We start from the raw sequence: 24164 nt of genomic DNA on the forward strand, positions 1-24164 counted from the left end.
TACACTTATTTGACGAAAAACCTTCAAATTATTATTATTTCTAGTCTAAAACACATACTGTAGACACTTGTCTACGTGTGTAGACAAAAAAATAATTTTCATCTTTCTTTCATACTTTCATATTTTTTTCTCTAAGTTCCGTATCTACCGGATAATAATACACAATATTGCCTTAAATACTATACACAGTATACAGTACTTAAAGGGATAGTTCACCCCCAAAACAACTTTTTTCTATCGATTAGTCACCCCATTTTAGTTTTTGTCGCAGGAATTCGACAAAAACAAAAAAATATCCATGAATTCAAGTCTCCATGGTGTGACTAATCGATAGAAAAAGAAGAATGTTTTGGGGTGAACTATACCTTTAATGCAAATATAATAACATAATGCAAATATAAACTCATAAGACGGCGCATTGCAATGCGTTGTGAAAATCTGCTAACTTCGGCAAAGAGATTTGGTATAGAATAGACCCCTGGGGGACCCCGCTCAATGAAGTATATTGGGTTTAAGTGGTTAAAGGGAGCATAGTGACTGAAGCATGAATCTAGGAAAGAGAACACAGTCAGATCAGCAACTCAATTAGTCTCAATGGCTCGCCTGCGGATGACTGGCTTTGTTCTCAAAGTCAAAACACAATACTTTTCTCCTCAGAAACGACATAATATAACCTCAAGACAGGGACTGGGATGAATCATCATGCTGCATAAACTTTGTGGAGACACAGACACACATTATGGAAACACAGACACACGCAAACGCAGGCAGACACAAAAACACACACACACACACACACACACACACACACACACACACACACACACACACACACGCTTTCAACTGTTGCCCTCCCCCGTATATTCCTCCCTACAGACTGTCGATTAGAGTAAAAATCAATTTTGGGTCCCCATGGCTAAATTGATATGATTATATTTACTGCGGGCTGAATAATAATGGGACTAATGAGACGTAACAAAGCCCAGGTAGATGGTTTGCCGCAGGTGAGAGGCGTAATTAGGGTGTTTAGTTCTTAGAACACTCATTCACACACACACACACACACACACACACATTACTGTTGTGCACTTGAGTTCACAAAACAAACACGCCTAACACACACACACACACACACACACACACGCACACGCACACAGACACACGTCAAATCAATCATCCACGTGCACATGCATGTTACTAAACACATGCCTGATTTCCAATACACATGTACATGCACATACGTCCATACTGGAAAACCTGGCATCACACCCCAAAGCCTTTGGGATGCACTTTATAACACACCTGCAATTAAAGCACTTTTGGTGACTGTGCCATAGGGCACTAATCACAGTAATATGCTTCTTTGAAGCATATTATTAGATTTCTTTTTAGCTGAGTGGGTAGAGATGTCGTTAACCCCAACTGCTCCCTGGGTTCCGCGTTAATAGCACCCACTGCTCCTAATAGATAGGATGGGTAAATACAGAGAATTTAACATATGTGAAAATTAGGGCTGGGACTTTAACTGATTAATTTCGATTAGTTAATTACAGAAAATTAACGCGATTAAACAAAATGATGCATTTTAATCGCATTTAGGTTATGCACCATGGAATCTTTCTCACTGGACGAGTTTCAGGTGAAACGATCATACCGGTGCACCAAGACCGGTGGTCTGTTTATTATTTTTGGCCAAGGATGTTGAGGGAGAGTTGGACTGAAGGGGCCCATCTTATTTGTATTTTTAAATCAATATGGACTAACTAAATTGTTGGTAGTGTTAAGGCCTTTGAAGAAACAGAGAGTTTTGTTTTTGTTAGTCTGGTTTGTTTATGTAGGATAATGGACATTAAGGTCAATCAAGACATTATTTTTATTTCTCTGGAATGTACTTGAAAGTATTGTGTACTTGAAAGTATTGTGTTTTACTTGTGCTTGAGTTTACAGAAGGTCCTTCAATTTATATAGGCTACCTGAATCTCTGAATATATTCCTAAAATTGCTGCACTTTATGGTAAAACTTGCACTGATCTGTTGGTCTGTGTAGTACCACCTTGATGAAAAAAAACTATATTTTGTTGCTTAAACTTGTGTATTCACTGGTGAGGCAAAGTTAAATAGGAATGTGTTCTTTGGTCGAAAGGGACAAAGCATCAACAATACAAAAGAAACAAACTCAAGGCTCAAGTCTTCAGGTTTCAAATGTTTATGCAATTGTGTTATTCGCTATAAATGATCAATAACACAATGTAAACTTTGTCAACACTGAAAGGTCAGACGTTTTGGTATAATTATAAATACATATTAATATTGAATCAATATTCATTGTCATTATTCAACATTTTACCAACAATGGACATCATGATACTATATACACATGTTTCATCTTCTGAGACCCATCACATGCCCATTTTCTAACAGAAATTGAGTATTGGAATCACGGTTTATATGGATACAAACATTGTTGCTATTGTTGATAAATGATTCGGTGTTTGTTGTTGCTGTTTGTGTTTAGACGCCAGTCTTCCATGTCATGCTGAAGGGCTTGTCTACAGGAATAGACAGCGACGTAGCATTCACAATCAGCTCCTAAAGAGACATAGAGAAGGACACCAAGTTATTTAATCGTCCTTTTATTTTATTTTATGAATTCATACATAGATGTGTATGTGTGTCTTGTACAAAAACGATTACAAAAATAGTGAAAATAGCTTCAGATCAGCTTCTTCCTCCGTTCAGAAAATAGTAAAGGAGATGAATGGATCCTCTCGCAATGAAACGTCGCTTATTCAAATCCACATGCTATATCTCTCCCTCCTCACTTCTCCATCCCTTCCTTTCTGTCCTTATTTCAAGGCCTCTTTTTCACTTATTCCTCCTTCCCTCAGCCTGCTATTTAGTCTATTTTAATTCTCCATTTTGTCTGTCAACTCTCTCATTCTCTTTCTCTCTCTCTCTCTCTCTCACACACACACACACACACACACACACACACACACACACACACACACACACACACACACACACACACACACACACACACACACACACACACACACACACACACACACACACACACACACACACACCTTTCTTCTGTCATTGTGACTTCCTTCCTCCACCCCTCCGTCTCCCCCACCCGCCCGCCTGCCTCCCCCCACGTCTCTCCGTCTGTCCTCTGGCTGAAAGGTATAAATCTATGTCTTCTGGCCATCCTCTCCAGTGATTATTTATGGAGTTGCTGCAGCTATCACTTTTCACGCCGCTGATAAGTGCGGTGAGTACAGTACACAGCCGGGACAAGGGTGTTTCATCACTGCCCGGAGGGGAGAGAGGGAACAAATGTCATCGCGTTTCAAACTTGCTCCCTTCCTCGTACCTACCACCACCTCCTTCCACCATAGCTCTCCTTCTAGCACAGTTGCGACGCATTGTGAGCTTGTAGATCTGCTATTTTCAAAATATTTTTATACATTTGAAAACTTGAAATGGGACATTCTGCAAAATGAGTACTTTTACTTTTGGCACTTTTACTCAAGTATATTTTTTGTTCCGGACTTTTACTTTTATTTATTTTTTTACTAAATTTGAGTACTTTTTCCACCACTGCCCGTTTCCTCCTTCTCAGGCTATGAATGTAAATTGTATGGAGCCCTGGTAGCATGTAGTGTTTAGGATAATGTATGTTAATAAGTCTAAGAGCTGGAGGGAAAACCAGCTGCACCTTTTTCGCACGGTTTCAAGGTAAACAGCCCCAACCGGCCCACTAAACATCTCGGAGGCCGACGTGCACAGAGCCTTGAAGCGGTGCACATCCATAACGCTACAGGCCCTGACGGCATCACGGGCCGCCTCCTCAGACGCACGTGAGAGACTGCAGACCAGCTGGCGGGAGTGTTTGCTGATATCGTCAAACTCTCTTTCTCCCAGGCTGTTGTTCCCGCAGGCTTCAAGATGTCCACCGTTGTGCCTGTCCCCAAACAGTCCAAGGTAACGTGTCTGAATGACTGGAAACCTGTTCACCCTCACCTGCAAGGGATGATTATCAGCGGGTTGGTCGTCGTTGAAAAATAACCCCCGACAGGATGATTAAACACTGAGGCGATAGCCGAGGTGTTTAATCATCCTGAAGGGGGTTATTTTTCAACAACGACCAGCGCGCTGACAATTATCCCGCTTATTAAACGGCTACTTAATAAATACATTAATACATTGACCCAAAAGTAACAACAAAACAAAGTATTTCCTTGCTTATGGCAATGAAAGTATTCCATAAGTGGTGCGCTGGGTGGGCACGGTCACCTTGGAAAACAAGGAAGTGTAGTGGATCAAATAGAATACATTTTTGATTACCGTATTGTCTATTTCTCGCTTCAAATGTTTTCAAAAACATTCTTGAGAGCAATGTTTAGCTGTGAATGACATGGTGTGTTTGTTTACATGGCTGCCATGTTGGATACTGCATAAAAGCAGCGCAGGTTGATATGAGCAGGTGCTCTGAGTCTTTGATTAGTCAGCGGTCTGTTATTGAGCTCATCAGTCATTATCAAGAAATAACACACCGCTGAATTCAGTGATTGACCAATCAGAATCAAGCATTTAACCAAGCCTTGTAATAACACTTGTTAATAAATGCTTTGCGATGTTGTGAGGGACTTGCTCCATGTTGCACCCAAGGCAATCGTCAAAATAATTGGAGCGGAGAACTGCTATTCTTGCACTATAACAGCACAGCATTCAACACAATAGTTCCTTCCAAGCTCGAAACCAAGCTCAGAGATCTGGGCCTGCACTACTACTGATACTGGACTTCCTGTCAGGCCAGGTGGTGATAATGGGCAGCATCATATGAGATCCACAGACCCTCAACACGGGGGCCCTCTCATCTATTTGCTGAACACACACGACTGTGTGGCTACACACAGCTCAAATTATCCAAGCATTGTGAAGGGCCTGATCAATCATCAACAACGATGAGATGGCCCAATAGAGGGCCACGAGGATATTATTTTCTTCTTTAAAACTTTGAAAAATGAGTTTTCATTGGGACACCGATAAATAGAAACTTAAAAGTATACTATGTTGGTTCCATTGAACCAACCTGGAACACAATTGATTGATTGTGAAAAATGCACACGGTGAAAATGAACGCGGCCCATCGGTCGGGTGGGTGGGCTGTGAACGATTTTAAGAGTGGCCCTTTCAAGTGGGCCCTGATCCAGAAAAAGTTGGGAACCGCTGGCCTACAGGGGATGAGGTCCGATCTCACCTTCAACGTCAAGAAGACCAACGGAGCTGATCGGTGACTACAGGAAGCAAAGGAGAGAGCAGAGGAGAGAGAGGGAGAGTGTTGCGGACGGCCCAGCACATCACTGGAGGCAAGCTTCCCTCCCTCCAGGACATATACGATACGCCAGGCGGTGTGTAGACAAGGCTAAGTGGCTCATCAAAGACACTTACCGCTCCAGCCTCAATCTGTTCACTGTCCACACGATTCACACAATAGTTACTGTATCGATCGCCATGAATGAACCAATATCGTCCATGTATCGTTTCGTCAACCATGTATCGTGATGCGTATCGTATCGCTGTTAAAATTTACGTTGCAACCCTATAATATTTGATATTTTCTGCTATACGTGATGTCTTTTATTTGCACAAGAGACTGAAGTACTGTAGGCCCACTCTGTCCTTGTTATTTAAATGCAAATGCTATTCGTGGGTAGCTTGTAGAAAATAAATTAAATTCACTCACTCTTTTACACCTCGATTCATGAATGACCTATGCTCCCCAAAGAGCAAAAGGGTTTAAGTCAAGTAAGTCACTCTTCTACACCTGTAAGCTTGAGATGTGACAGATGAAGTGAAGTTGAAGTTTGAGTTGAGTTCAAATAGGTGAAAGCCACATAGTCACGTTCTGCCCATTAGATTCATTCTGTCCTCCTTTTTTTTCTCCGACTTAAACATCAAGCCTGAATGATAGAGGGGTTTTAGATGACCACCTTTTCACTTGCTGTCTCCGGTCTTCTATAAGCCGTAACTCATATTCATAACAGAACAACAAGGTGACCGCTGCATGACGGCAGTGGTTAGACAGCAGTGAACTGAACCAAATGCACTGCAAGGGGAAGTGGGTTGAACCTGGGGATTTTTTACATTTGATTGACATGGACATATTCAATATTCAATGGGCGGACGATAACAATACAGCAGGGGTACGTGACTGTTGTGGAAATTGGGACAACAGTCTGTAAATATGCTCTTATACCAAGGGTGCAGCTTCCTGTTCTGAAATTGAGTCCATATAGGAAGTGAGTTCAAGTGACAGTTCATATGAGTGGCCTGTAGTTTCGCTGTTTTACCCCTGCTGGTGTCAGAAAGAATTTCTCTCAATGCTAGTGGGTGGGTTTTTGACAAACTTTAGACTTGATTTTCTTACCTTAATAAACATTGTCATAAATACTATATGCTTCCAGTCGCTAGTTTAAAGTCTTCTTTCAATCATCATGATATGTGTTTTGGTAAATTGTGGTCCCATTCACGATAAAGTAGGGTTTGTATATATATATATATATATATATTTATTTTTTTTCAAAGTGAATTTTTTTTACTCAAATCTTTGCTTCTGGGGGATTCTACAAATCTCTTCTAACGATGTGCCCGTAGTGATGTCATATTATATATATTTTTCAAAGCGAACATTTTTTACTCAAATCTTTGCTTCTGGGGGATTCTACAAATCTCTTCTAACGATGTGCCCGTCGTGATGTCAAAAATGTCTAATAATACATGTAGCAACTATTGTGTACCCAGCCAAAACCCCATCTGACCTGAGTATCAAGGTTGTGATTTGGGGGCAGCGGGTGCCGTGTACCATCCTTGTCAGTCAGGATCACCTCCTTGATCTCCTCAGTGCCTGCCCCCCACACATTCACAATACCCAGGGTCAAGCGGTCTGCTGGATTCAGGCCATCGTACTCCACATGACTGGACAAGTTGTTCTGGAAGAGAAAACAGATTTAGGGAGATGGAGAGAAAAAGGAGAGGGGAAAAATGAAGGAGGGTACAGCATAGCCAGGGAGATATTGATTGGAGGCTGGGCGGGTACATCAAACTCGAAATGCTGGGTGCCGTTTACTCACTTAACATTAAAAAAAGGCTAAGATACTAAAAGCCCTGCTAACAGCCCCTAGAGTCTGTGCTGCTCCAACTGGAAATTGGCCGAAGGGTGGCGCTTGTGGAAAAGCAATGGGATCAACAAACTCGGTAGTGCCCATCCTGGAATCAGCATGATGATGAGGATTTCACACTTGCTCTGGATAAGAGCGTCTGCTAAATTACTAAATTGAAATTGATGTGCCCAGTAAGTTTCATGGTAATCTGCTCATTAGATTTTGAGATATTATTTGTGCAAGTGGATATTATGGCCTCATGATAGCGCACAGCAAATTCCACTGCAATGTTTGTGATTAAAATGAGTGCAAGTGGATTTTTTTCCTTTGAGATATGGTGTTTGGATCAAATTGGTACACAGATTGACTGACATATACTGTAGTGACAGCCATCATCAGTGCCCCGCCTCTAGCAGTTCCAAAAAATGATAAATCACATAATAATTTCATTTCATTATATTGCTGTTTTTGTGAGAGTAGGATTTATTCAACAGTGGAGATAAAGAAATAATGTGAGGAAGGCCAAAAGTAAGGCGAGGTCAAAAGCAAGACATTCATTATACTGACAATGTCTTTCAGTAGAGACATGAAGTACCCACTGCCGAGTACATTCATTTCAATCTCTTTCATTTAATTTAAATTCATGTTTGACTGTCTTGTTCTCAATCGTTCATTTTATAGTCTAGAATGTTGTCTTCACATGCTGAATAGAGCTTTCATAGTGCCTTCTTTATTGATTGCTCAAAGTATACGTCTACGTTTTTATCCATGTGCACAAGACACTTTCAATGAAATATACACATATTTTAAAAGAAGATAATTTGATATACAGTTGGGAGATCCTATTTAGGCCGAGCTCTAATGTACTTAGTTGCACACAGGTATCATGCAACAGAAAATAGCTGATCTACAAGCTTACAAAGCGTTGTGCTGCGATGCATTGTGACCTTGTAGATTTGCTATTTTCGTCATGCAACACTAGCGGGCGAATAAGTGTAAATCCGCCCCCAATTCTTAAATCTAAGGTCCCTATCTTGCCTTATTTAAAACATTTTAAAATAGTTTTGACGTGTCTATGTAGATCGGCTATTTTCTCTATTCTAAAATGTTTTTCAAAATAGTAAAAAAAAATCAATCACACACACACACACACACACACACACACACACACACACACACACACACACACACACACACACACACACACACACACACACACACACACACACACACACACAGACACACACACACACACACACACACACACACACACACATCCACTCAGCTGTCCAAAATGGCATAGGATCTGCTAATCTGCAAGGCAGCATTGGCCTCATTGGCCAATTTATCCTCATCTTCTCACATTTGCCTGTTCCAGACCTGCGTGTGCGTTCGCTCACACGCACACACACACACACACACACACACACACACACACACACACACACACACACACACACACACACACACACACACACACACACACACACACACACACACACACACACACACACATTCACACTCTCTCTCTCTCTGTCTTGCCGTCAGGCGGTGGGTCTGTTTTATATCCGTGTGAAATTGCTTTGGAATGAGCCTGATGGTAGGCGGAGGACAGCCACAGATGTTTGGCTTTGGCTGCTGAATGTGGGTGAGCATGTGTCTGTGCATTGGCGTGTGCATGCACATATGCATGCGTGCGTGCGTGCGTGCGTGTGTGTTTGGCCAAGCAGTAAGCACAGAGTTCCAATTAGTCCCAGTGGTTAGAGACTTTCTGACCCAATGTGAGATCAAACTGTGTCCTGGTGAACACTTCTGGCTTCTGTCTGGAAGCAACCCATATTAGACTCATACAACTCCCCTGGGCCCAGCTTGTTTCCATCATCATTTCCATCATCTTACACAGTTGTACATAGGAACGTGCAATGAATGCATATAATGCACATATCTTACTTTGCCACGGATTGATTCTATTGGCAAATAAACTCTTTTTGATTCATCATGTCAATTGGTTATTAAAAAAAATTAAGCATTTTGTTTAACGGAGGGTGAATATTCCTTCCTATACACAACTACTAGTAACAGTCAGTTTGATCATTTTGATGCCTCTAAGATAATTCCTAGTTTACTCCTGGTGTAACACTTGAAGTGTTATATTATGTTAAGTATGACAGTTCACATAATAATTAGTAAAATACTAATTTTTACTAGATGGAAGCTGTTTCATGTCGGGGTTGTGGTTTAGATTTTCTTTTCAACAATTCCTCATGCATTCACATTTGATTTGAACGCATGAGGAGAGACCACTCAAGTAGCAGGCCTTTGTACTCACCGATGCTGCTGTGAAGGAGGTCAGGAGATACGCTCCATTCTCATATGTGTCTGAGGAGAAAAGATAAGTGTTGGTCAGCGATACAGAGAGATGGGAAATGGCAAGGAGATATCAACGGAATAAGAAGGAAAAAAGGGAGGGAAAAAATATATAATGGTTGGGAGGTGATAGATTAGAATGAGTGAAGAGACTGAGTGAGTGAAGGACTGCACAGTAAAATCCAGTATATTGTTTGTTTGTTTGTTTGCTTTGACAATTAATCAAGAGAGACTAAAAGGGATTGAAATTGGTACATTGTAAGAACACAACAAGAACAAAACCACAAACAAAGAGCACTGTAATAAACATAAGCATTGGTAATAGAGCTCAGTGAAGCTCTTTGCTGGATCCAAGACAACAACCACAAACTTCCACTTCAGCAACTTTCAGATTGTCACTCTGTCACCGTCTCCACCATCTTGGCATCTCTTCACTTCACCTCAGTGTTCTCACAGTAAGGTGTTCCCCTCTCCTCTAAGAAAACAGAGGGAGCTTCTGCTTCCCCTGAGTTCCGGGATTAAGTCTCATTGCAAACAACTCTGCCAATTCAGCGCATCTCGCTGCTCATTTCCAACTTCGCCCTGGCTCAGAGGTGCACTACGCACCAGCTTCTCACCCTGCTCGGTCACCTCAACTATGCCATGATGATCATCCCTCAAGCCAGATATTTTGGTCCTACTTGCTGAGGATGGCAGCCGCTGCTCTTTCCATGCCTGACCGGGTCGTCCTAGACAAAATGTTCCATTTATAACAAGGTTTCTTTTCATTTTGAAATGGAATGTCGTTCCTCTACACTGATTTCATCACGCAGCCACAAGGCCTCCAGCTGTACACTGAGGCTGCCATTTCCATTGGAGTTGGCAGCTATCACAGAGGCAGATGGTTGTCATCCATTGATGTCACAACTTCTTATTGGCTACATCCAAACGCTCTGATCACAATACTTAACCACAACATTCGACCCTACCCTCGAATTCATGTTCCTATTTGCCTTTTTGAGTTAACAAATCATCAGGGATATCTTCAAAGCCTCGACGCCCTGGTCTTCAATCTCAAGTATTGCAGGCCTGGCCAACTTGGACTCACCCATCCTATATTCCTATTCCACCTTGATTCATTCTTGAGCCTGTTCGAGCCCCTTTCCCACTACATTAATTCAAGATTTGCACTTCAAGCTTCTCCACAAAATCCGCTCTTCAATAGAGACAAGATAAATCGCCATATGCTCTTGCTTTCACCATCACTTCCGTTAAGTCCTAATTTACCCATTTAATCCATGAACACATCTATGTCATTTTTGATGTCTTTGGCTATTCAAAAATAGCAGATACACAAGCTCATAGCGCGGCACCGAGTGCGCTTGTAGAACATTAGTGCAAATCTTTCAATATAACATATTTTTTTAAGCAAACATTTGTAACTCAAATCTTTGCTTCTGGGGGTCCCTGGAATACAATATTTTACAAATGTTTGCTTTAAATATATATATATTCAAAGATTTGCAAACATGTTCACGATAAAAAAAAAAGCCAGATCTACAAGCGCATAGTGCGGCACTCGGTGCCGTGCTAGGTGACAATGGAGCCACCTGAAGGTTCCTCAACTCCCTGGGTTCTATACCCCATTGACCCACTGTGATCACAACCCTCCATTCACAACTTTTCATCATGTGTTATCTGCAAACGTCACAACAAACTGTTTCACCACATCCTGTTAAGGCAGAATCTTTGTTGCTTAAATACTAGTGAATGACAGTCTACGAGTGAATCCCAACTGTACAGTAAGTGACTGACTGACTTACTGACTGGCTAAAGTTAAGCTGTCAAACAAGAACAGAAGGAGGGCAGGAAAAACTGGACAAAAATCTAGGTAAGGAGAGCAGCATAGTGAGAGGCAAGCTAAAAAAACAACAACATTGAAAAAACAAAAGATGAAAAGAGTGTACACCACGGACAGACAGGCTGATGGACAGGGTTAAGCAGAAAAGAGGAGAGAGGGAACAGATAAAAGAAAGAGTGATGGAGAGCATATATTCGGTTAGCGACAGGGGGAATTACTGTAATAGTTTCTGTCACTCGCCCCCTCTGTCATCCCTCATTCTCTCCATCTCTTCCTCTTTTTTTTGTCCGAACACAAACAGCCCTTTCATAGAGAAGAGATTCTCCTCACAGGCACACTTCAGAGACTGTGTGTGTGTGTGTGTGTGTGTGTGTGTGTGTGTGTGTGTGTGTGTGTGTGTGTGTGTGTGTGTGTGTGTGTGTGTGTGTGTGTGTGCGTGCGTGTGCGTGCGTGCCTGCGTGCGTGCGTGCGTGTGTCTCTGTCTGTCTGTCTGTCTGTCTGTCTGTCTGTCTACGTGCGTGCGTGCGTGCGTGCGTGCGTGCGAAAGACTGCACAGTAGCTCAATACGTCTCAGTGATAAAATCAATGAGTACATTTATATGCGCAGTCTATTCCAGATACTACCTCATGCCCATGTTAAGGTCAGAGCCAGGACAAGATGTTTATATGCGTCTTCATATCCCCATCTGACATAGGCCCCCACACCAATGAACTGAACACTGTCACTGTGGGGCACAAACCTTGTATCTCCATATTCATCTTTTTATGTCTTTTCATGACTAAATGCCCTGTATTATACTTTGTCGTATGACTGTATCATGCACAAACATCTTTGAAAAATCTCAAACACACACCGACAACTGAAAAAGGATTACGTGAGTGTCCCAAATCATAGTGTTGCATGAACCTGAATAGAAATGCATGAAATGCTTGTCTATGTCTGTTGTAATAATGCGGAACAAGGAGTTGAACTTCAATGGTGTGTGTGTGTGTGTGTGTGTGTGTGTGTGTGTGTGTGTGTGTGTGCGCGTGTGTTGCCTACATACCAATTCCCTCTCCGTCATCCCAGAAGAGTGAACCCTGGGCAGTTGCAATGTCGCTGAGGGCAACGATCAACCCTAAAGGATTCCTCCGACTGAGCGGCAGAGAGAGAGAGAGAAAGAGAGAGAGGGGGGGTGAAGGGAAGGGGGAGGTGAGGGGGTTATAGCAGACGGCTGAAGGACGATGCCTCAGTGAATGTGTGTGCATTGCAGTACAGTACATGGTGGAGGTATATTTATCCTATTTCCTGAGGACAGACACATTGACATTCCTTCTGGGGAGATGTACCTGATCCCATAGTGTACTGTCACCTGGGGGATGCAGGCTCCTAACACTCACCACTCAGTCTCTACCCATCTATTTCTATATACCTTACACACTCTTTCTGTCTCTCATTCATATATATATATATATATATTCATATATATGTGTGTGTGTGTGTGTGTGTGTGTGTGTGTGTGTGTGTGTGTGTGTGTGTGTGTGTGTGTGTGTGTGTGTGTGTGTGTGTGTGTGTGTGTGTGTGTGTGTGTGTTGACCTGTATTGTGTGTTGGTCTCTGGTTTCTGCCAGGGCAGGATGTGTCCTCCTCTGATATGAAGGTTGATATGGTCCAGAGGTGTTGGCATGGTAACCCAGCCGCGCTTACCCACATCCTTGGCCTGAGAGCCATTAACACAGTACACAATATGACACTATTACAATACACACAGTACATAATATTGACAATATTATGCACAGTAAGCTTTGTGTCAGATAACGCGCCATCGATTGAAAATGGTCACACAAGACTCATATAGTATAGTGAAGGAATGTAATAAAAGGTGTATTTTCTATGGCAAAATGCAATTATCACTCAATCAACACGTTAGGTGCCTGTACAAAAGGCCAGTAATCATTGCCCTCAGACTGTATTTGTTACTTATTTATGTTGTGGCATGTTCAGGCATTCTTTATAGAGGATATGCGCATGCTTAAAGTGAATGGCACATCGAGTGGCAAAGCGAGTGGCAAAGCAACATGCAAAGTGAGTTTAACATTGTTTAATGTTGTTTAATGCAATCAGATATGACTTTTCTGTTTGGATGCATGGGCTGCCAGAAAGTATTTTTTGGACACTCAGTAGGCATTCCTGCATAACTTCCGGGTTTGATGATGATGTCACACGCATATCCTCTATTGGCTGATGTCACCATGACCTACTCATGTGACCATGACCCACAGACCAGGTGTGGTCAATTAGGCCTTCTGTTTGATCAGTGCCTGATGCCTGATTAGAGCCTACTGTATGAATAGGTTGCATCATTCTATGTTAGTCCTCTGTTGGAGAAGCATCTCAGTTGTTCTAGTTCTGTTTGTTTTCCCCCTTGGACATTCTTTGTTACCTAGTTTGCGTGCAACTAATTGTAAGTATTTGTGTTACATGTCTTTGATCACTTTGCTATTTGTTTATGCAAATGTTGTTTTGAGTTTTATTAATATTTCATGTAGCCTAATTTTGGATTATTCTAAACTGATGATTGTTTGGTTAAGTCATATGTGAATGCTTTTATTTCCTTGTCATAAGAACCACACACATGTACAGAAAAGGGTGGTGACAAGTAGATGTGGGTGTGAATAAACCTTCATTGAACGGAGGTCAATTTCTGTGTTTTTACTGGACACTGTGGACGTTGGCACTGGTTGAGCAATCAGCTCCTAAGTTTAATTATTCAAATAGAACATTATTTACAGTGCCAAAGACGTAGATCTACGTCGTTTGAAATCCAACCTTTGAGTTCCATAAACGTAGATCTACGTCTTTTTTTCTTATCCACAAGAGGGCGCTCTAACACAACTTAGGAATGATCTCTTGACTGTGCTAGAAGGAATCGACGGATGTGACGTCATCCCAAAAAAACACACTTCCGTCCGCCCCAATGATAGGATAAAACATAAGTCCACCAGCCACGGCTGTATACAAATATTGATCATCAATGTAACTTTGGTTGACTCACCGTGTGGTAGTCGTACCAGCGTGCATCAGGGATATAGCCTTCCACCTGTGTGACTCCCTGTCAATTACAACATCACAGATAACAAAGTGAGTGAACATAGGAAGCCTTAGAGTAGTGGTTTTCAAAGTGAGGGACACCAGGTGGGACAATTCACAAGATTAGCGTTTGTTATTACATTTTTACTATTTTAATTTTCAAAAATCCTCTAACATATTGAAAATAGCCGATCACTCGCTTACAACGCGACACGCTGCAAAACGCTGTGAGCTTGTAGATCAGCAATTTTTATTTTTGCCAGAGGATTATGGCAATTTCTGGGATTCTTGGGATGGAATATTTTGGATACCCCTACCATAGATCACAGATGGAGTGGAACACATGACAACCATCACACTGTGATGTCTAAAGCTTGTGTCTGTGTGCGTGTGCGTGTGCGTGTGCGTGTGCGTGTGTGTGTGTGTATGTACAGTGCAGATTTGAGTGTACCTGGTCAAGTGCAGGGGTGATGAGCAGAGCAGGTCCCCAGAGGAACTGTTTGTGGATGTCCCATGTAGCTCTATCATTCACAAACCTGAGGCCAAGCAACACACACATCTTCATTATATCCACTCATGGGAAATTTCACTCGTCCTCCATCCTGGAACTGGTTATTTTTTTCAACCCACAGCCATGTGCTCAGAATTTCAATGTGGTGTAATGAAACGTTTTAAGGAAGGCCGCGGCCAAATAACCCTGCCAGGCATGTGCGCAAAATCCTTAAATCCGGTCTCTGATTATATTGTCTATATAGTCCTGGATACCATTACTCTGTATCCATATAACCAATATTTTAGATCTGCTATTTTTTGAAAAATCTTGAACATTTGTGCAAGTCTTTGAATACATACATTTATTTTAACAACATTTTTAACTCAAATCTTTGCTTCTGGGGGGTCCCTGGAACAACATAATTTGATGGGGATCGGCAGTCAAAAACATAATTTTGGGGGGCCTTGACAAGAAAAGGTGTGAGCACCACTGATATAGCAACAATAGTTTTTCAGAAAAATTAAGACATTTGTAGAGACTTTTGACAGTAACAAATGTTTGCTTTAAAAAATACATATTCAAAGATTAGCACACATTTTCACAATTTGAAAACATTATAGCCGATATATCTGCTATTTTTGAATAATCTAAGAAATCTAAAATGACAGATGCGTTCCCGGATTGAATGGGTTAAATAAGTAAAGTGTTAATTTCTCTCACATCTTCCAACGATCAACAATTTAGTTACCAAGGCATGTGGATTCCTGCCTATATGCAGATGATAAATGTCATGAAACATGCAGTGTGTGGTAAATACATTCTAACAACTGCTAATCTAATGTCCTTTGAAATATAATGATGTTGATACTGTATAACGTTGCTGGAACAGTTAAGTACAGGCTCTACATGAAGTGTTGTCAGTTTGGTATGGACCACAGGGCGATTTTTGCTGCATACTAATTACAAGCAATATTGTATAGGATCTTATCATACAAGTGAAATATTACCCCAGATAATGAATAATTTGATTAAGTGATGTAAGGCTTGAGCCTTACATTAAGAATAAAAAAAGAGATAACGGTCTGTGTGCGCGCATGCATAATTTCTTTACTCACATAAGCTGAGATGTGTACATTATAAATAGAACTAAAGATCCTATTGTCTCTGTTGGGTGGAAACCTCATATGTCCAAAACTGTTACTTTTCAGGATTAAAATCCAAAAATAGCAAAAGCAGCAGATCTACAAGCTCAAAATGTGTTGATCACCGCATTTCGAGCTGGCATATCTGCTACTTTTGTGATTCGTGTGACGCTGTAGTATGATCAAGTAGGACATTCATTTACAAAAAAACACAAAAAGTTAGAATATGGAGATAAGAGGTTTCTGCCCGACAGCAACGATATGTAGGGGTGTGTGTGTGTGTGTGTGTGTGTGTGTGTGTGTGTGTGTGTGTGTGTGTGTGTGTGTGTGTGTGTGTGTGTGTGTGCGCGCGCTCATGCGTACGTGCACTCACTCATGCAGCAGAGGTCTGACGACAGTGCTCCCATGGACATGAGCCTCAAACATCAGTGTGTAGAGGTATGGCAGGAGTGTGTAACGGATGTTCAGAACATCACGGGACGCCTCAGCAAAGGTTGAATTCCACGAAACAGGATCTTGCCTCTATTACGCAAACGGCAACAAAAAACACAGTACGCCTATCAAAACAATGGAGAGAGAAAAAGCCCAAAACATTTTCCCATGTGGTTGTTATCCCCCCCCCCCCCCCCCCCCCAGGAAATCTGTATTACATTCACTCACACAAAAACATAATTCCCTGTACTACTGCTACACAAAAGACACAATAGGCAGAACACTTCCCCTGATAATTTGTTCTGCCACAAGACAAGCTCAAGCTGTGTGAATGAGCGCAACAATTATTGCCTATGTTAACCTCTGGGGACGGTTCTTACCACTGAGCTCGTGTGACCTTGGAAAACAGTGGCTTACTGCCTAGTCACTAGACCCTGACAGTGGTGGGTGTAAACAGAATGGTGTGCTGTAAATATAACATAATAAACCGAATAAACCGTACGCTCATTGCTTGACATTTCAACAATACATCTCATTATAACATCAACAGTGCTGCATGCCTCCGATAAGATAGCCCACAACTAATATGCATAATACTGTAATCCATTTCACTTTCATTTTAGATCAACAGTAAACCAAATTAGAACATCCATTTAATATTATGGTTTGCTTGTCATGATGGTATAACTAAGCTTATACAGCTTACATTCCAATCCAATCCACTTTATTTATAGAGAACGTTTAAAAACAACAGTGTTGAGTGCTGCACAAAGGCTTACGTAGAGAATACCGGTACACCTGTCTTGCTACATGGACAGTATTATGATCATACCAAGGTCATTATACTTTGTCATTTTTCATTAGTTTTTATTTTCATTTAGTTTTTCAAGACTTTTAGTGTTGTAATATGGGGTATGTGTCAGGGGTGAAATTCAAAACTGTAATAACAAAAAAAAAAAAAAAAAAAAAAAAAACATGTATTCACTGTTCAGACTGGCACCAGTAAAAAGAAGATAGATTTCACCCCAAATACTATATGCTTATGTATGAAATACATTTGCTTGGTAACACTGGTGCTCCCAATTAAAAAATCAGCACCAGCAAACATTTTGGAGGACCCACCAACATTTTAGGAGCACCAATATGTAATTGACTTAATAATGAAACATTAAGAAATATATATAAAACATTTTTAAAATAAAAACAACAACAACATAGTAGCCTTAAAATGGCATGACACCACTGGGACTTTATGCAATATCCTGGGGCCAGGATTTAAAATGTAGTGTCCTGGCAACTTCTCCCTCATCCATCCATCTCTTCAATGAGAGTGAGGTATCAAACATCTCCAGAGGAGGACCGTCTACTCCGATTCCAATAACATCTTCAAATGTGTTATTATTTGTTCACCTTCACAGACAATTTGATTCATATAATTCAAAAGTTATAACATAATTGCAATGCAAATATGTGTATGGGGGTATAGCCAACTCTACGGTATATACTGTATGTCATTACATTGGCAATATTGCCTATACTCACTAACCAGATATGGCATGCATTACTGAGTAATTGGTCCAGAGTAAGGCACCGGCCTAGTATAAATAATGTCACATCATGCTTGAAGGTCTCTGGAACAGATAAAAGTATGTGTGAGCAGTCCTGCCACATGCAGCACCACTGCATCACATAACACTAGACTGTCTACCCCAGTTTAATCTGCAACTTAATTGGTGGTGTCTGTAATAATAGCCTATAGGGAGGTACCACATCTGAGAAGGAGGACAAGGTGTACTGCATTTTCTTTTATAGATACGGGCCACTCTTAACGTATTAAGTTGCTTTCTAGAACATGCTGTAATGGGGACACACATTCTGCATGCATGCACGTGCTAGACTCACACACAAGACTCACATGCATTTATGTCAAAAGCAGATTGTGAAGACATTCTACCCAAGGTTCATCATTGGCAGAACCAGATGGGACATTAGTGGCCTACTGTATATGACAGAATCATGTGTGTGCATGGTCCTTGTTGCAGTGTGCATACACATGTATGTGTGTCCGTTTACAGTGTACAGTATGTGTGCACGTGTCTAGCGTCCTGTCTGTTTTTTTTATGAATCAGACTGTCTGTCAACTGCAGTGAGAGTGTGTGTGTGTGTGTGTGTGTGTGTGTGTGTGTGTGTGTGTGTGTGTGTGTGTGTGTGTGTGTGTGTGTGTGTGTGTTAGCTTGAATAACTATATACATGTATACAGGGACATTAAAAGACAGCAATGAAACTACAGATAATTCCAACATACTGCTGCAATATAACTTGCATGTGATAACGTGATGCTAATTATTAGCTGTAGCCTGGCGGGTACTTTCCAGCAGCATTGTGATTGATTGAAAACACACTATTTTCATTATCTCGCGACCCTAGGAGTTTACCAGATTATCATTTCATTTTCTGGGGAAGGGGAATTTACAAGATTAGAATTATCTGCAAACCTGGGAGTTGTACCTGCCTCCCTGCTCAGCAGTGCTGTGCACTAATCTGTCTAAAATCAGTGGTTTCTACGGAAGGTAATTAGGATAGTAAGCCGGCTGGTATTTGTGTGTGTGTGTGTGTGTGTGTGTGTGTGTGTGTGTGTGTGTGTGTGTGTGTGTGTGTGTGTGTGTGTGTGTGTGTGTGTGTGTGTTTGCCCTGCCCTCTATTGTCTGTCTGTCCTTAACCCACAGCTCTAAAATTAGCCATCTTGAACGAATGCTTTTTGGCTACTAATCCCTTCCTCTCCTGTGTGTGTATGTGTGTGTGTGTGTGTGTGTGTGTGTGTGTGTGTGTGTGTGTGAGAGATGGAAAAGAGTATGTGAGTGAGCAAAAGAGTCGCGACTAGGCCTGCATGACGTGTCCTTCCTAAGGTAGAGAGAACCATCCAATAAGTACTTGGTCTCCAGATCGACAGTCAGCTAAAACTTCATGCGAAACGTTTTGGGATTATTGGCCATGCACTACATAAAACCACATGGTGACTTTATGGGGAACGGTTGCCCATCGGCAGTGATGTTGCCTTCGTCTATCTGCCCAACGTCTATCCGCCCAACGTCTGTCCACCTTTCATCTATCCACCCAACGTCTCTCCACAAAACGTCTATGCACACCAACGTCTCTCCAGCCAACCTATATATAAACCCCAGCGACGAGAAACGACACGGCGGAGCCCCGCAACGTCTCCGTCCCCAAACACGGAAGAACGGGGAACCAGGGAGTATGCGCTGGGGGGGCAACTCTGTAGAAGCGAATGGGCGGGGATTTCCGGTTACCACTCTAGTTCTTTTATAACTCTATGGAGCCACCATGGCTGTGGGCTGTGCTCTAAACTGCCTTAGAGTGTATGGAATTTACACAGAGGTTCTGCTAGGTAAGTTCTCTGAGGTCAGAAAGACACAAGGTGAAATGGTGCATGGCTCAGTTAAAAAGTCGGCCATACAGTACCGCCCATGAGCAAAAAGGATAGTCATTTTGTATTTTAAAACAAAATGCCAGACGCCCAGGGCCGGACTTAGCGTTTTTTTTAATGATCAAATTGTAAAGTAACCCTAGCGGATTAACCGAATTAAAGTTCTGGCGCGCGCAGGGAGGCCTCAAAAATGTGTCTAACCCAGGGGCCTCAACTCCTATAAATCCGGCCCTGCAGATGCCAGAGCAGTACCGCGGGAAGTAGGGATGCTGGGGGTGCGGCCGCCCCCCCCTCCCCCAGGTACCGCACCCCCTACCGCCCCCCCATAATTTTTTTTTGTTTTTTTTGTTTTGATAATAAATCGGTAAAATCAGGCAAAAATAAGAATTAAATAACATAACTCTAACCTAACCCTAATCCTAACCCTAAAACCGAAATAAAGAAACCAAAAACTGGGAAAAAAACTAACCCAATCCGCCCAGAACCGCGAAAAATGTACGCGCGTGCATGGGGGGTCCTCATGCACGCGCGCTGCACAAACCGCACCCCTAACCTAAAAGGTCTTCCCGCGGCTATGCGCCAGAGGGTTAATGAGAGAAATCTCTCTCTCTCTCTCTCTCTCTCTCTCTCTCTCTCTCTTTACTCTTTGCTCAGCATGTGTTCTCCAACATGTATCTCTCTAACGTCTATCTATTCAACACACATCCAACATGGACCACAATGGAAACAAGCCCCCTGGATTATTTTGTGTTATCCTTTTAGCATAACCTTTGACTGTACTACTTGTGCTGTTAATACTCGTTGATAACGTATTCAATCAATCAAAACCCCAGTGTCTGTCTATCCAATGTCTCTCCACCCATTATCTCTTCAGCCAACGTCTATCTATCCAATGTCTATCTCTTGCTGTGGGCTGTGCTCAGAGTGTAGGGAGGTTACACAGAGGTCAGCTGCTTAAGTTCTCTGAAGTCAGAAACACACAAGGTGAAATGGGGCACGGCTCAGTGAATGACTCTGCAAATCTCTCTCTCTCTCTCTCTCTCTCTCTCTCTCTCTCTCTCTCTCTCTCTCTCTCTCTCTGCTAAGCTTGTGTTCTATCTCTCTTTTATTCATTTCCATCTAGCGGTCTATCTCTTTCCATGTCCCTCCCTGACCTTGTCCACCCTCTGATCTGTAGCTGATGTTTATACTGTGTTGTAAAATGCTTAATGAAGCAGCCTGGATCTTACAACAAGAAAACAAGGTGACTGATGATAGGCCAGTTTTATAGGTCGACTGTGTACACTGTGAACTGCACAGTGACTGACCAATGACCTTGTTAAAAACCTGATCTTATTTTACCTTTCAACCTCTAACAGGGCTCTTTCTTTCTTCTCTTTGTGACTTTATTCTTTCTCTTGCTTCCCATGTCTCTTTACTGACTTGATCTAGCAATTTTTGATATCCCGTTTTCAACATCTCAATATCCTATATAGTGTACTTCAGCTTGTAGTTCCACAAGTGAGTTTTTATTTCCAGAAAATAAGGTGGTTAACATACAACTAAATTGTGAATTTTTAGGTCGTTCTGTGAAATGATTGTGGGATTCACACACAAAAAGGTGGGATTTGTGGGATATCCAATGGGAAACACATGGCAGAGGTTAACCTAAATATATACCTACAGCACAGTCTCTTTGTATCCCTTCATCTGTCTTTCCTCTCTCTCTCTCTCTCTCTCTCTCTCTAGAACAACATCACAAAAGTGATGTTGTTTTAATTCTGTGTTTGGATAGAATCATTTGATGGTCATGGTTGTTTTCTTGTACTGCAAAAAGTGGCTTTGGAAAGGTTTTAATAAAGTGGTCTTAAAAATCTAAAATCTTTCTCTCGCTCTCTCACACACACTCAAGGCTGCAGCAATTCTGCGTCTTGCAGACGTTCTGCTCGGCAGTTCTTGCACCTCCAACATTTTCTAACTAGCCAAACACCTCCCTCGCCGAACATTGTGTGTACATTGTGTGCGATTGGTCAGAAGTTCTAGGTGGTGAAATATTTTGTTTTGTTTCTTCGTTCCACCCAAGGCTCGATCCTGCCAGGATAGTTTTGCAGAGATATTGGCTGAGGGGGTTAGGAGGTACAAACACCTCTATAATCCCTCTCGGAGGGACCGTAAACAAAACCTGTCACAAGAAATGGCAAAACCTCTGTGACAAATTTGCCAAAGCACATCGGAGGGAGATCCAAGTGATAAAATCACTGTTCCAGCGCTGTACACAAAACTTGAGTGGCTCAAGTGAGCCACAGTGTTGCTAGGCAGACTTCTGAGTGGCCACGGTGTAACGTTTTAGGACCCCCCTCGAAAACGAGATGATGCATCTCAAGGGGTACATACCAGTAAAGATATATTATCATTATCATTAGTATTATTATTAACGGTTAGAACTCGGAGCTGAACTGGAACAGGTGGATTTGTCCTCTAAGAACATTGGATAAAGCTTTACCTAAAGGTCGGGTCTATAATGCATTATAATGCGCTTATAAGCAGTGGTGGAAGAAGTACTCACACTATTTACTTAAGTAAAAGTATCAATACCACAATGTAGAAATACTTTGTTACAAGTAAAAGTCTGGTATTCAAATTTTCCTTTCTTTTTAAAGAGGTGGTGCCATGGTTTTGCACTTTTTCTGTTTTTCATGTGTCTATGAGGTTGATAGAACTTCATTAAGCCCCCTGGTGGTGTTTTTATGGTGTTTTATGTCTTCTCTGACTATTTTGAGTTTCTACCTGGAGGCTGAAACCTTGAGGGTCAAACGTGCCAATAGAGAAACAGCGCTTTAGTGAAATAGTAAAAACAAACCCTCCCCCTCATTATCATAACACAACAGGTGTGGGCATGAGGAGGAGGAGGGACTAGGACAGGTGGGTGGTGCTAAGGTGGTGGAGGAGGTGCTAAGGTGAGAACCAGGTATACTTAATGAACTGGAGGCATGTCCACATGAAAACATAATTTTAACAATTTCTGTACACTTTTTTGAAAAAAATCTTCCTCCTAGTATAACCATAATACCTGATGATTATGTTTTAGGGGGGGGGGGGGATCACTGAAAATCACGGCACCCCGTCTTTAAGATTTATTTTGGGCCTTTTTATGCCATTATTTATAGTACAGTAGGTAGACGGGAAACGGGGAGAAAGAGATGGGGAGTGACATGCAGCGAAGGCCGTCGAGATCGGGACTCGCTGTCAGCCTACATTGGAGCCCGGACCGCTGGCCTTCAAATTTGACTTGAGTAAAAATACAAACGTATTGGCATCAACATATACTTAACTCTTTGCCTGCCATGGACGCTTTAAAGCGACAAATTCTGCCAATGATAGTTACAGTATAATACTTCATAAACCTTGTTATAAGTTGTTATGCATAATTATTAACATTCATAAAAAGTGCTGTAATGCCTTATAAATGCATTATAATGCATTATAAATGTGATTATAACGCAAACGCATTATAGACCCGACCTTCATTTTAAGTCTTACCAAACTTTCTTAGGTTCGGCAAGCCCTGCCAAAGCCGAAAAAAGTTTGGCTTTGTTTGGAGTATGCTGTAGGCTTTAGTCTCTTTCTCCCTCCAAATCTGTCCTCTGCTGCTTGTATTGTTGTGTTTCTGTCTATTTTCCTTCCTATATTCAAGCTATTAAAGCACCCATTAGCAAGGTATTAGTACGTGACCGAGACAGCTGGTAGTGGGATGGGTTTGCATTGGATGGAGGGTAGTTGTACATGGATCACCTTGAACATCAAATTATACCCCTAACTCACACTGTACAGGCACAAACCTTGCACGTACATACACACACACACACCCACTGTGTCTTGGCTGCAGCTCCGGTGTGGGGAAATTTGGCCCCGCGGGATCGATCTCCGGACGGGTGTTATTGGATTTCTCAAATGTGTTCCAAGGCTGTAAAAGGTCACCACTAGAATGAATGCCACAGACACTATGACACCTACTGTAACAGGTCTATCTTCTACCGTGTGTGTGTGTGTGTGTGTGTGTGTGTGTGTGTGTGTGTGTGTGTGTGTGTTTGTACGCACCGGGTTGAACTTGCCATTGTGATTACGAGAAAAGGGATAAAAGGCCCCCAGCTGCATCCAGCGAAGACACATCTCATACTCGGCAGTGCTGAAGAAACCACATATATCAGCCCCTGTCTGAAGAGAG

The 24164-nt window shown here is 41.9% G+C and overlaps 1 protein-coding gene across 1 annotated transcript in view; it reads right to left on the minus strand.

Moving 5' to 3' along the window:
• Positions 1-2511: 2511 nt before the first annotated feature.
• si (sucrase-isomaltase) overlaps positions 2512-24164 on the minus strand; it is a gene marked incomplete at both ends in the record, with an annotated part of 108036 nt that continues 86383 nt past the window's right edge. The window contains 10 exons of the mRNA XM_084064645.1: positions 2512-2589; positions 3760-4029; positions 6831-7001; positions 9502-9551; positions 12426-12514; positions 12957-13078; positions 14414-14470; positions 14900-14984; positions 16457-16605; positions 24038-24154. Coding sequence (XP_083920771.1) covers positions 2512-2589; positions 3760-4029; positions 6831-7001; positions 9502-9551; positions 12426-12514; positions 12957-13078; positions 14414-14470; positions 14900-14984; positions 16457-16605; positions 24038-24154 — 1188 coding nt within the window. The remainder of the gene's footprint in view (positions 2590-3759; positions 4030-6830; positions 7002-9501; positions 9552-12425; positions 12515-12956; positions 13079-14413; positions 14471-14899; positions 14985-16456; positions 16606-24037; positions 24155-24164) is intronic.

This window comes from Gymnoscopelus microlampas, assembly GCF_963454915.1.
Source record: "Gymnoscopelus microlampas genome assembly, chromosome: 8".
Taxonomy (NCBI): domain Eukaryota; kingdom Metazoa; phylum Chordata; class Actinopteri; order Myctophiformes; family Myctophidae; genus Gymnoscopelus; species Gymnoscopelus microlampas.